The 15079-nt window shown below is 34.4% G+C and overlaps 1 protein-coding gene across 1 annotated transcript; it reads left to right on the top strand.

Annotated features, from left to right (window-relative positions):
- The first annotated feature begins 3716 nt into the window (after positions 1-3716).
- On the top strand, positions 3717-10761 carry LOC147401902 (stearoyl-[acyl-carrier-protein] 9-desaturase, chloroplastic-like). Its single transcript, XM_086443378.1, has 3 exons — positions 3717-3929; positions 8246-8750; positions 9882-10761. Exons 1-3 carry the CDS (start codon positions 3802-3804, stop codon positions 10440-10442), a joined length of 1194 nt encoding a protein of 397 aa, XP_086299504.1. The 5' UTR covers positions 3717-3801; the 3' UTR covers positions 10443-10761.
- The last annotated feature ends 4318 nt before the right edge of the window (positions 10762-15079 follow it).

The raw sequence follows: 15079 nt of genomic DNA, 5'->3' as shown, positions 1-15079 counted from the left end.
TGTCCTAACCGTTTGAACTCAACGTTTTCATAAAAAAAATTGGTTTTTTGACATCTAAATCGAGTTCAGAGACTTTATTCCATCGAAAATGATTTAAGAAGGAAGAAGAAGTTATTTCAAGAGTTTTTTTCAAATAATTTAAAGATTGTATGTAAAAAATTAGGGTATTTTTACTTTTTTTTATTATGAAATTCGATCAAGAATGGTTCTTTGGATTGAAATCATCTAAACAAGTTATTATCTCAAGTTTTTAATCGATCTTTTCACGTATTTTAGTTGAAAAAACTTGAAAATTAAAAATGGATGAGTTTTATCAGTGCCGAGTTCACCATTTTTTATTTAAAAAATGGTGAACTTGACAATAAATAAAAAGTATCGAGTTCGACAATAAATAATGGTGAGTTTGACAATAAAAATTGTGAACTTGACACTAGGGACGTATATTTTACTCGAAACTTGAAACCCAGACAAAAAACTGGACCGAACCTATTCTGGTTAAGATTGAACTGAAATTGATAAATATCGGTTCAAGTTTGGGTTTGCCCTTCCAAAACTGAATCGAACCCGTTTTAAGGACCGAAACCCGAACCAAAAATCAATTTATTGTATTACGTATATTTTACTAGTTTTAACACAGATTAGTACTTGGCGAGTTGATAAAATGAGGTGGCTGTGCCATATCCAAGGTTTGACTCCCCTTAATCCCATTTTATTTAAAAATATTTCAACACAAACCTTTAAGATTCGGTTCTACCCGAACCTGGACTGAACTTGAATCTTAAAAATACTTGAAAATTTCGGTTTGGTCTGGGTTCAATTTTGACCTTTGATATTTGAACCTAGATTAAACTCGAAAATTCGGTTCGGTCCAGTTTGGGTTTACCCCAATGTACATCCCTTTTTTTATAAGTAAAAAAAAAAAAAAGGGATGTACCCCAATGAAAAAAGTTTACTAAATGAAAAAGGTGTCGAATTCAACAATAAATAAAAAGTTTATTATTCGACACTAAATGAAAAAGTGTCGAATTCAACAATAAATAAAAAGTAGTGAACTCGACAGTAAATAAAAAAAACAGCGAGTTTGTCAATATGAGGGACCATTAAGAAATAAAAAGTTTATTAGATGTCCTATCAAGCTACTGTAACTATTTAGAAATAAATCCCTCTAACAGTGTCCTTTAGTAATTTTTCCAAAAAAACTAATGAACAAACCCATCTAAAATGTAATGACCAAAATAACCAAAGCTGAAATGATTGAGTCAGGTCAAAATTTTGACTTTTAGCCATAGTTAATAAATTCGCGATTGATTCACGAATTAGACGTATATTATTCTTCCCGATCAGAAGTACTGTTGGATTCAAAGATTTAAATTAATTCACGAATCTTTGAATCCCAACGACTAAATCGCGATTTGTATGAATTATTCCGTAAGTATTTTATTAAAATCCGAGGTATTTTTCTGTTCTCACTTCAAAACTTAAGACTCAAGAAATTTGCCCCTATCGGCCCATCGTGGAGTTTACTCGTTAGTTGTTCGTCATCCGGTGAAATTTTCATCTACTTCGCATTAATAACTTTTTAGAAACGATAAGAAATTTCTTTTTGAATTTAATTAGGTCATGGGACATGATGATTTAGACATTAATTAGTATATCATGTTTTATATTTTTCATTTACATTGATTATTAGATGGATTAAAACTAAATATTTAATTGTGAATATATATTTTATTAGATGAATGCGATTGTGGATTATTTACTTGTATACTTAAGATATTTTTAATTTAAGTATTGATAATTTGATGAGTAGATTAGAATTATTAGGTCATATCATATGTTATATATATCCGAATTTTTTAAAATTTTAAAAATTGTTGGATCTGAATCATTCTTGAACTATTTTCGTATCGTATTTTTACTGTCTTGCGTTTTTTCGTCGAATTTTCGAGTGAACCGGTGTATCACTATTTTGAATGGTGCCCGATTTATTTTTGTACCATTTTTTCCCTGTTCACCGAATTGCTAACTATGTTCTTATCAAGTCAAACCATCAAGTTTTCAGGAAGTTGTTCTTAATTCTTGGTTGTAAATATGAACAAACCTATTGACGCAGAGGATGCGTGTGAATCAATAGATTCAATTGGTAAACAAACAATAATTTGAAATAAAATAAAGCATAAAGTTAAAAAAATAATTAAGAGAGAAAAAGATAATTGAATTGATATATTTGAAATTCATTTAATTTTGTTTTTGAAATTCCTTATATAGACAACTTTATTATAACAACTTAGAAATCTTATAAAATATCAAAAAGTAATTTTCTAATATATTTATAATATAATATCAATTTTTTAAACTTATTATAAATCTGATTGGAATTAGGAAACTATTTAGAATTATAAATGTTCTACATCACCCATCTCAAGTATAATTACCAAAATGACTAAACCCAAAATGGTCCAAACTGGTCAAGTTCTTGACTCTTGTTGAGTCAAATCGTCAGTTGACTAATCACCTTTAAGGGCGTGTTTGATTACAGAGAAAATATTTCTTGGCAAATCATTTGCCTGGAGTGCATGATTTTTTAGTAAATTTTTTTTTAAAGAAATATCTTTTTATAAAATGAAATTAAAAAAATTATATTTAACAAACAAACATTGAAGTATCTAAAGTGCAATATTTAGGGAAGAGTACTTAATTTTCACCATTGAATTTTATTAATAAATTCAAAACCTTGAAAAGAAAAATAAATAAAAAAGAGTTAATTTTTACAATTGAATTTTAATTTTATAGTGAGGAGTTCAGTAGCCATCATCCACTTTTAAAACCTTGGACCAAGCCCAAAATAAACCTTTTTTAGGATATGAGTTTTCCATGAAATCTAATAAGATAGGTGTTGAATTGCTAATATGATAATCCATATGAGCTAAATGACACTAAGACTTGAAAATCTTACTAATTTAGTGAGTAAAGTGAATCAATAAAAATAAATACTTTCCTTATCAACTTAGTAAGATTTGAAATCTTACTGAAGGGTCCTTGAACTCAAATGGATTGTCAAATTGGCAATCCACCACCACAGCCCTCTAAGTTTTATCTAGAAACTCGGATAATAAAAAAAATCAATTTTTTTTTTCTTTGAATTAGATCCAACATTTTGAAAATGGACGGCTACTAAACTTTCACATAACTCTTAAACAAAAAAAAATGAAATTCAATAGTAAAAAATAGTTTTTTTTTTCCCCCCCAAAATTCATAGAATTTCATCCTCTACAACCCTGAAGCATTGGATCAATTTTTGGAAGCTAAGAGGTGAGTCCAAGGACCCTTAGTAATGGTGAAATCCTTGCTAACTTAGTAAGGCTATAGGTTTCTATTTCTGTGTTTTTTTTAAAAAGTGGCACATTTTAAAGGCGAGGAAAGTAGTTTTCTCCGCCTTTTTAGATTTATTTTGTTGTCAAGCACAAACACAGGAAAATACCAATTTTCCACAACAAATCAATTGCCACAATATTTTTCGCGTAATCAAACACGCCCTAAATGAAATTGAGTCCACTGGACTTGTACGAATATTGAATTTCGATTTTCGAGTCGACTCGACAAGTTATAAAATTACATCCTTTATTACATTGAAAGCATAAGGTAATTCTCGTAATTTTCTTCCATGTTAGGGATATTTGTTAATGAAATTCTTATTAAATCTCTCTCTCTCTTTCTTACTCCCTCTCTGCCTCTCACCGTCTTTCGTTTGTTTGGACGAAACCGAAAGCCCCTGAAAAGCTGTAGGAAGGAAGGACAAAAATGGCTCTGAAACTCTCTCCTCTCACCTTTCAATCTCAGAAATTGCCCTCTTTGGGTCTTCCTCATGCGTCCAATCTCAGAACTTCAAAGGTTTTCATGGCTTCCACCCTTCGCTCCACCTTTTCTGAGTGAGTACAATTTCTCATTCCCATTTCAAGCATGAGCATGAGATCTCATCAAATCTATCAATCTAGTGCTATTTTCTTATATGGTTTTCGTCTCTTTGTTTCAAATTGGTGTAATTTTGTAATATTTTGTTGATCTTATTAGTTTTGTTAATGATTATTTCTGATGTGGGTGTTTTTTTTTTTTTTTTTCTTGTTGAATTCTCTGAAATTCGGTTGTTTTTATGGAAATTTTGAATTTTCTGAAATTGGATCGATTTCATTTTTATTTTATTTTTAAATGGATTTTGTGTTTTTCGGCAATGATTTATTTTAGTAGTTTTGCTTCTAATTGTAGAATTTGATTTGATGTTGTGTATGTCATTTCTTATTTATTTTTGTGGAATTTATTTATTCTTTAGTGTTGTGAATTGGATCAATTCTAGTAGTTGTTTTCTAATGGATTTAATTGATGCATGTTTGGGGATTTTGATCAAATGGTATTTTCTGTTCTTGGCGGATTCTTTTGTTAGTTTTTGTTCTAATCATGGATTTAAATTGATTTGTATGCATGATTATTGTGGTAGATTAGGATTTAATAAATCGTTAGTTTTTTTGTTTTTTTTTTTCAAGAACCGCCCCGATTCAATTAGCTATTTTAATTGTATCTCTATTGGTTTTATAGTTGATGAATATTTTAGTTTCTGTTTGTCCATTGTTGATGTGTGGGGGCCAGGGAGATTATAATATATGGTTTTTTGTTTTAAATAATATGATTGATTAATTAGCTTATTAATTTATTTTTATTTGATTTGTTGAGAATTAGGTTTGATTTTGTGGGTTGTTTGTTCTGAACTGGATATTTTGGTTTGCTGATTTTTTAATTGAATTTAATATAAGCATCTTGGTTTTTTCTGTTCTTTCCCTCTTTGTTCTTCTCGTTTTAATATTTGGGAGCTGATTCATGTATTTTTTAACTTTTTTAAAATTGGGTAAGATTTTGTTTTTGGTGGTTTGATATCATTATTATTATTTTTTTAATTTTTATATTAACTTTAGGCTTTGATGGTATATTCGCATTTTTTTTCTTTTAGATACTTGGGGGAGATGCATTTGGTTTCTTTCGTACATTAAAGTGATCGACTTATGTTCGATCCTTGACAAAAAGGAACAATTTGAGTGGAACGTCCACATTTTCTTAAAATGATTTATTTTAATGTTATTTTATTTATAATTCATTTGTTTGTGGGATTATTTTCCCTGTTTAGCTTTTAATTTGGCTCTGACCATCAAATTATATGTGAATGACCTATCCTCCTTGCTGATGGTGCTGCAAACAATTTTTTCTCCTCCATATTATCACTTTCCGACTATTGTATTTTTTTTCTTCTTCTATAGCTGCGTTGGATTTTGTGAAGTCTGTTTTATAGATCACAGTAATAACTTGCTCTTTAGTTTGTTTAGATTATAGATAAAATGTGATTCTCCTTATTTTCTTTCTTAATTTCCTTCTAGTTGGTTTTTTTTCTTTTTTTTTTTCAACTTGAAGGATGGTTTATGGTCCATATATGATGAAACTTGATGCTTTAGAATTTTAGTATTCATGTTGTTGAATCCAGTTGTATTTTTTTGGGCAACATATTTTAATTAGTATTTTATTTCTCCATATTATTTCAATTCTCTTTTATGTCTTTAATTTGGTTGGAGATCATTGACTTTGTTTAACTTGCATTACAAGGAGATAGTTTGGTTTTTCTTCTTCTTCTTTCTTTTCTTATTATTGGGTAAGTATCAGTCAGCTACTTTGTTGTGGTCTTTTTCCACCTTTAATTTACATTTTAGTAAGGTAATTATCACTGGTTTTAGGAAGAGAAAATACATTTTCTTTAATTGCTTACTCCATTTATTTTTTATTTTTTTTCCCTTCGATTGTCTCATCTCTGCGATGTTGTTTCTTCTGAAAAGGTTTCTCAACGACCTTTGATATTCTTTTAGGATCTCAGTATGTCATAAACCAATGGCAAACACCAACTTTACATGATGATGAATTGTTGTGAGTCTTATCCCCATGCAACAGATGTTATGGTCTGATACCAGCTTTCCAATCATTACATGTCACATCTGGACCTAATTGGTGGGCAACCTCATTGACCAGCCTTCTTCCAAGAAACACAACAATGACATTATCCTGACAATTGAGTAGTCCCTTGAGTTTTGATAACATTAAAGCTAAATGCAGTGGTCCCAAAAATGTTTCACTTTCAGATGGTCAAGTGTTTTTGTGTGATATTTTGAGGGTATGGCCAAAGATAAAGTGGCCCACTTGTTGGGAGACTTGGATACTGGTACATATATGATTTGACATTTTTAAAAAGGGGCCTATACCTTTAAGACAATGGTACAAGACTCACCATGACCTTCCTCTTATTTTTGAGGAGCTTGGATCTGAGTCACATGACTCAGACCTATGTTACCGGGCTCGCTGATATAGTACTGAACCATGAGCCAGTTTGAACTGAACTAGTTCGAGGTTCGGTTTGTAGTGGGTTCATAAAAAATAACGAACCAGACTAACTTTGGTTTGGTGAATTTTGGAGGTGCCCCCATGGTTTGGTTAATATTATAGATGACCCTCATTTATAAAATCTCAAGATTTTGTTAATATTGAGGATATACACCTTGTTTTCAAACTGATGATCTGCCCCTTTGACCTGGGTCTTCTTCTATGAGATTCACATAAATGACTTAAATATCCTCGACAAACTACCTCTGTGAACTGGGTTCGTTCAAGAGTGGTGAACCACGAACTCGAACTGAACAGACCAAGTAACATAGACTCAGACAACGATGTTGTACCATTATGAGACAAATACCTGCATTTAACTATGGTGACTTGAACAAAAATGGTCAGGCTATCTGTCTAGGTAGTTAGGCTGGACATAGGCATGGGTATTAGATGCTTGTAATAAAAATGCTGGAAAATCAGATACAGGTACAAAAATACAACTTCTATGATAGTTTTGACAGATTTGTTGGTACAATTTTATCCCACCATAGGTTGGGTTTGAGTAATGGTAGGTCTGTGTGCAAAATATGTTCTATTCTTATAATGCTACATGCCTACATTTTTTTTTGTTGGGTAAGATGAACTTGAACCATGACCTGAAAGTTGCATTGCAATATTTCAACCAACTGAGCTATGGGTCCAAGCCGCCTATTGTTGCTATATTGCTAGCATAGTATTATATAAGTAAGATACTACAAGTGAGTACCCTAGACATAATGAAAATTTAGGGGAGCCTGGACCTTCCAATCAATGACAGCTACCCTTGAAATCTTGCAGTGCCCAGATAGGGCATAAAATGGGTGAGATTTTATCCAGAATCCGAATTTAGCGGATTTGGGTTCGTTCTTGGAGTAGATCTGAATAAAAAATGGGTCGAATATGATTTGATGTCCCATCATCCGAGATGGGTCCGGGTCGAATACGGATCCATCCATATATCCACCTAGATCCGAATTATATCTTGCTTTGAAGATTATTTTTCTAGGTTTTTCAAAATATCCTTTTCTACTATAATATAACACAATTTCTTATAAAATAAAATGATTATAATGGTAAACCAGAATAGTATAACAAAACAAACAAGTAGAGCAGAAAAAATGTTGAACTATCTGGAATTATTTGACTTGATCCGACCCAAATCAAGCAATTTGGTCGGGTTGGATCCAAATCCAGATTAAGTGAAAACAAAATGATTCGAATATGGTTTATCTAGTAGGATCCTCGTCAGATTCGGATATGGATTTTGATACAAATAAAGAAATTCGGATCTGAATATGAATATACTCAGATCCGAGCTGAATCTGACCCATTTTAACCTACACCCAAACCAACGTGACCAAATCACCTGGACTATCTGATAAATGTTTTATTTTCCTTTCTGGAACCCATGACCATTTAGAAGAACTCAGTTAGTCGGATGAATATCATTTTCCCATGTTTATGGAGTGCGTATTGCCTGCTGTACTAAACTTGTTGTATGAAGTATTTGCATGTTCCCCACTTCCTGATTACAAGTGCATACAAGTACAAAAGATTTAGAGTTATTGTTGTTTTGGGCACAAATACTTAAACTTAGGAACTAGAGCATTACCAAACTCATGCAATCGTGTTGGTAGTGAAATGGTGGACACTTTTGTGACATGTTTATACAATAATGCAATACCATTGAAAGTATATGAATGAATGTCTCTACCATTCATATACTGCTCATGGCTTCTGACAGTTTCTCAATCTGAAATATCTCTTCTAAGGGCTATTCCTTTTTTTAACTCAGGGAGGTTGATAATCTTAAGAAGCCATGTAGCCCTCCTCGCGAGGTCCATGTTCAGGTCACTCACTCTATGCCACCAGAAAAAATTGAGATTTTCAAATCATTGGAGGATTGGGCGGAAAATAACATCTTGACACACTTGAAGCCAGTGGAGAAGTGTTGGCAACCGCAAGATTTTCTTCCAGACCCCTCCTCAGATGGATTCTACGATCAAGTCAAGGATCTGAGGGATCGAGCGAAGGAGATCCCAGATGATTACTACATTGCTTTGGTTGGAGACATGATCACGGAGGAAGCTCTTCCAACTTACCAGACAATGCTTAACACCCTAGATGGAGTTAGAGATGAAACAGGTGCGAGCCTCACTTCTTGGGCCGTCTGGACAAGGGCGTGGACAGCTGAAGAGAACAGGCATGGAGACCTTCTCAACAAGTATCTCTACTTGTGTGGACGAGTAGACATGAAACAAATTGAGAAGACGATTCAGTATCTGATTGGATCTGGAATGGTAGGTTCTCACTCCTAACTGCAAACCTAATTGTTTTAGAGAGATTCTATTGCCACACCAACTCTTGCTAATGCCACCCTAATTCATATGTAAATCACCAAAGAATTAGCACACATCTTGGGGTGGCATTAGCAAAAGTTGGTGTGGCAATATAAGCTCTCTTTTTTATTGGACTAATGGGCATCCATGCAACAGCTACATGTCCAACACTGATACAGCCGAAGACACATTGATCCCCAATCTCCGATGTGCTGATTATCTGTACAGTTTACCCCAAGTGTTGATAGATATAATTTTTTTTTTTTTTTTAAATAGTTTAATCTAAGCATACAATATAAAGATATCCCTAAGCAGGTAGACATTAAAATCCTATAAACAAACATATAAATTATAGTTGAAAACTAATTTTTTTAATAAATCACAGATGATGGCAAAATGGAGTGTCTTTGCTACATAGGTTGGCTTTGATTGCTAGACTATTTAACTTTCTAGGTATTTTATGTCTACACTAATTCAAATTATCTTGGTCTTGAATTTTTAGGGACACAAGCTTTCTTGACAAACTATTACCTAGTTTCTTCTTAATCTTCCAGTTTAACAGGGCTGCAACTTGGGCGGGCAAAACCTGAACCCAATGGGTTGAACCACCTTGGGTCAGGTCTGGGCACAGTTAGCTTGGGTTTGGGCTTGGTTGAGGAATGAATAAACCTGACCAACCCTATCAACCTGACTTGGGTTGGGCTTGAGTTGAGCATTTCATGCCCAAGGTGTTTGTCAAGTGTGGGTTGGGAGCGGGTTGATCCCCAATCTAGCCCAACCTGCCCTAGTTGTGGCCACTTTGCACCAATTTAATGTTCTAAATCCATCTGCTCAAAGGCAATCTCTTCAGGTTGCTTAAATACCTTATAAGCTGTTAAAAAATGCCCTTGCTCTGATGATTAGAACATTCACTTTGGTGTCTTTTGTTCGATATTTACTCGAAAGGTTTATTCATTGATTGAAAGCAATGATGTATAAGGTGAATTACACATCAAAGGCTTCCGAATCCTTTAAGGAATCCATAACGTAATTCTCACTTTCTTGATTATTTTAGTTTCCAAAGTGCTATTTTTGTTCCTTATTATTTTTTAGGATCCACGGACCGAGAACAATCCCTATCTTGGGTTCATCTACACATCATTCCAAGAGAGGGCAACTTTCATATCCCATGGGAACACAGCCAGGCATGCAAAGGATTATGGGGACTTGAAACTGGCACAGATATGTGGGACCATCGCTGCTGATGAGAAGCGCCATGAGACTGCTTACACCAAAATAGTGGAAAAACTTTTTGAGATTGATCCCGATGATACTATCGTATCTTTCGCCGACATGATGAAAAAGAAGATCTCAATGCCGGCTCACTTAATGTATGATGGCCAGGATGATAACCTCTTTGAGCACTTTTCGGCCGTCACCCAACGTCTAGGAGTCTATACAGCCAAGGACTATGCCGACATACTTGAATTTTTGGTGGGAAGATGGAATTTGGAGGGTTTGTCGGTTTCTTCGGGCGAGGGGCGTAAGGCTCAAGACTATGTTTGTGGATTGGCTCCAAGGATCAGAAAGCTGGAAGAAAGAGCTCAAGGACGGGCCAAGAAAGCACCCATTGTTCCTTTTAGCTGGATTTTCAATAAAGAAGTGCAGCTTTAGATGCCACTATGGAAGTAAGGTCAGTTACTACACTCTTTCACCAATTTCCTCTCCAATATGTTTTATTTATCCTTTTTGTGTAAGGAGATGTTGTGAGGTGGTCGTCGAATCAAACTTGTAGATGCACTTGTGTTTCTCCTGCATGGGTCATTAGTTTTGAAGACTAGGGCCTTCTATAATTTTGGTATGTATTTTTTTTCCTCTTCTCAAGTGCTCTTTTAAAGGCCCTGTTATATGAGTCTGTTTCATTAACAGTGAGTTGTGTAAATTACAACCTCTTTATTATTATGATGAAGATGCTCTCTGACTGGCATTGTTATGTTGTCTTACCAATACTTATTTGCATTACAATGAACACAAAATAGGTTATTTCGAGTTGAAAATCTGCCCTTCGTGAGGTTGAACCCATGATCATCCATTTGAATACTTTGGATATTAAATTGATTCCCTTTTATTCGGGATACGTAGGAAGAATTTTCTTCTGTGCTCTCGGACCCAACTCTTGCATTTTTAAAATTTCTTCTCGACCACCTTTGTGTTGTACTTCATCTCTTATCTGTAAATATTGTATACCCATACAAAGATTAATCCCTTTCTTAAATATTAACCAAAGCAAATTATACAGTATATTTTCCTTTCTTTTTTCCTCACTTGTCATGTTGTGGATCAGAGGGATATATATCACTAGCACTTGAACCCCATGTCGCTCCAATGCACTTGGGTTATGGTTCAAGGACACTTATAGGTGTAGGGAGTCCTGAGGATCGATTACATTTGTGTGTGCCATCTGAAGTATTAAGGCATTGTATCAACTAGCTGACGTACTCAAGTAAATAATGTTTTTGTTAGTTGGACCGCAATTAAGGTGCCAAACGGTCCCCTCTGTCGTTGGACCATGACATCACTCCACCCCGTTGAAGCTAAAAAGTAAAAAAAGAAAGAAACAGATGAAAAGACACCATCCTGCAAATTTAATGGTTTTAGTTTGATTGGAACAGTGTTTTTTTGTGTGTGTGTGTGTGTGTGTGTTGAAATTAGTGTCTGGAGTCGCGAAAATCAGCAATTTGAAGTTCAATGATATGTTGTCATCATTAGGGGTTATGAATTCAATGGTTTTCGTGAGTTCCTATTAAGTTTAGTAGACGTTTACAAATTCAAAGTTACTATTAAGATTAATAGAAGTTAGCAAATTTACTAGATTTTACTTAATGCGTACTCCATCCAAAATGACATGAATGGCTCTTCTACCTTGGTGGGGGCAAGATGTGATTTGATATGATATGTGCTCTTAGTGATGGAATCCTTCTATCAGGGCCTTAGAGGATCTGCTTCCACTGTCTAACCTAACTTAAGGTCCACCCTAAAAAAATCGAAAAACTCCTCCTAGGGGGGATTGAGACGGAAGTATCCTTGATCGAGCTACCGACTATTTACTTTCAGTGACCGTCTTCTCGTACCTAGTTCCGGTGGGTTAAGGTATCTTTATGCCTCTAACTTTTAAGTGACTACTTTTTGACAGATTAGAGCCTCAGGTCTGTCTAGTCTAAACCAATTTTATTGCTGATTTTAGAGCTCCTAATGGCATGCTTAAAAATTTATGTATCTTTTTTGGTGTCTTGGGAGTTAATCCTTTAATCCCAACTCTCAAAATATGGGAACCCACTCTCCCAATGTGTTGGAAATCCACTCTTTAGGAAGAATCTCACTTCATCAATTCTATTCAGTATTTTTTTTTGATTTTTTATTTCTTAGATAGATATTACTCTCGTGTATCAAAAATATTTATATTTTAATGAAATATTGGTGAATATTACATTGGTCCAATTAAATTGTGGTATGACCAATTTGACAAATGTTCGTTTGACCATTAGTTCAATCTAAAGCATTTGTACTCTCAAATGCTTTAGTGTCACGGTTATGTTCTTTAGAAGTGGGGTCGTGCGGTGCTTGGGGTGATGGAGTTGGAATGGGTTGGTCCGTGGTGTTTTTCTCTCTTCTTGTCATTGTTCGCGTGAATTAAATGGAACTGGGTAAGAGTTGTGTTCTGAAACCTACTTGGTGGCGCTTGGGATAACGGAGTTAGAGTGAGTTGGTTCGTGGTGCTTTTCTCTCCTCTTGCCATTGTTCTTATGAACTACATGGAACTGGGGAAGAGCTGGGCTCTGAAATCAACTTGGCTCTGATACCAACTCCATCACCCCAAGCGCCGCATGACCCCGCTTCAAAAGAACATGACCGTGACACTTAGGCACATAACACCAAGGATTATGTCGATATAATGGAATTTTTGGTGGGAAGTTGAAATTTGGAGAAGTTATTAGTTTTTTCGGGCGAGGGGCACAAGACTCGAGACTATCTTTGTGGATTGGCTCCAAGGATTAGGAAGCTAGAGGAACGAGCCCAAGTGCGTGCTTGCCAAGCACTCAACAATTGTTCCTTTTAGTTCAATTTTCGATAAAGAAGTGTAGCTTTATTAGATACAATATGAAAGGTTTCATCTTTTTAGTGTATAAGGAGATTTGATGGGGTCATCGTCGAATGGAGCTTATTGATACCCATTTTCATCTAAATTGATCCTCTTAATCTTGAAAGTTCAATTGTCTAATCGTTTGCAAATTGTTTGAATTAATTATTCGTACCAAATTGATTGACCGCGATGATGGTTTGAATGCACCAACTCAATTCATGTATCGATTGGGCCTCAAAACTCCTCGATCAATGGAGATGAAGGAAGATACAAACTTCAAATTCGATCAATCTCGGTAAATCATCTCGGTCTGGCTGAGGTATTCACTATATGCATCACAAAGTCTACAAATAGTGAAGAAAGTTGGACATGGAATTAGACATCGACGGAGTATTCTTTTTCTCAGATTTGAATTTTTGACTCGGTATCGAAACTTGTTTGAAGCAACTTATCTGAGTTGACTCGGAAACTCAACTTGCTTAAACAAGAAGCTTGTCTGAGTTATATCATATATTTAATATTCTTTTTTGAAAAAATGGAAAATAAATATATTTTGTAATTTTAAGATATTAATGAACTCAGTATATTTATGGGATCAATCTAATATGACTCACAAGTCTGAGTTGATTCAAATCAATGGACAGCCATATTAGAACATGTGGTGATAGTAAGAATGTTAGGACTTTGTAAAGGAAGTAGGCTTTAAGTTTATTTATCTATTTTTTATTTATTTGTGACAGGGTTGTGCGAACTTATGTCTGACTAGGGGGACCGAAAGAGCTAGGGCTAGAGCCAAGGCATATGGGTCCCTCCCCCGGGCACGTGCAACATCCGTACATCACACGCACCAAGTAAGTGAGGGTGCTCCCTTGCGGGTGGCCCTGAGGAAAAGTACTACTAATACTGGTGTCAAACTCAAAACCTACGGATTTTCACTGCTTATTGGATCCAAAATTGCCATTTACCCACCCCCTCAGGGTTAAGTATGCTTTAAGTTGAACGATGACCTACCGCATTCAGAATGACAAGAACAATTTTTCTACCTTGGCGGGATGCATTGTAATACAATGTATTCATCAATATTAGCAAACAACTACTAAGTGGTCAATCTTGATCTTCATTCTTTGGTGGTGATATCACCGTCATCATTGGATTTAAATCTTTCATTTATTTTTCTGCTTATTTAATTTTTATTTTTATTTTCCTATAATGACTCTATCTTGCTCTATCTTACAAACCTCATGAACCATGTACACCTCATGATTCTTCTTCTTTTATTTTATTTTCTTTTCTATCTTATCCAAGATCTCTTGAGCGAGAGTTTTTTTTTTTCATTATAACTACAATATTCTACTTCATATTTTCTTGGGAGATATCAGACCTGATATAACAAATAATTGGCTACGATAGATTAGAAAATGAGTGGAATGCAACAATGATGAACTGTGTAGATAGGAGATTACCATCAAAAGTATGACGAATGTTTTTTGACAAAATCAATTATTTAATCAATGAGATCAAGGGCATTACCTTTTTTGTTCTCTAGAACCGACGTATTTAGGCCTCTTACAACACCTGACTAATCCTTAAGGTTGGTATGGAATGGTTCAGTTCTATGGATTGCTAATATCTTACGAACCTCTTTGGAAGCAACATATTTTTAATAAAAATAAAATTTCATATAATAAGTCATCAATCTATCCATTAAAAAATTCATTATTTTATTCATAAAAAAAGTCATTAATCAATTGCTCAAACTCCTAAAAAGTAGTAAGTCATTAAAAGGTTCACTTCTATACAAGTCTTGAACCGAGAATCAAATCAAATTGATCGATTCTCCATTTTCTCATCCCAGAACCGAATCACAACTTGTTCCAACCAAACCAACCCAGAGCTATCGGTTTGATTTGATTCTTGACTTGAACCGGACCAATTGCACTTCTACTTGATAGATTGATATGATATGAGATATCTTATTATAGCATATATTAATCGAGAATTCTAGATTATAACAAAATAATGCAAGAATCAATTCGAGTGTTGGACTCATCATGCTCCAATCTCCATTTTTAAAAGGATGATTTCGACATATACCCTTATATTTTCAAACTAATGACATACCTCTTGACTTTGGTCTACTTTGATAGACTAATCAAAATGATTCTTCTTC

This window comes from Akebia trifoliata, chromosome 5 (genome assembly GCF_017979445.1).
Source record: "Akebia trifoliata isolate Shusen 1 chromosome 5, ASM1797944v1, whole genome shotgun sequence".
In the NCBI taxonomy this organism is placed as follows: Eukaryota; Viridiplantae; Streptophyta; class Magnoliopsida; order Ranunculales; family Lardizabalaceae; genus Akebia; species Akebia trifoliata.
Note: the sequence above shows the minus strand (reverse complement) of the source record. Positions and strands in the feature narration are given on the sequence as shown.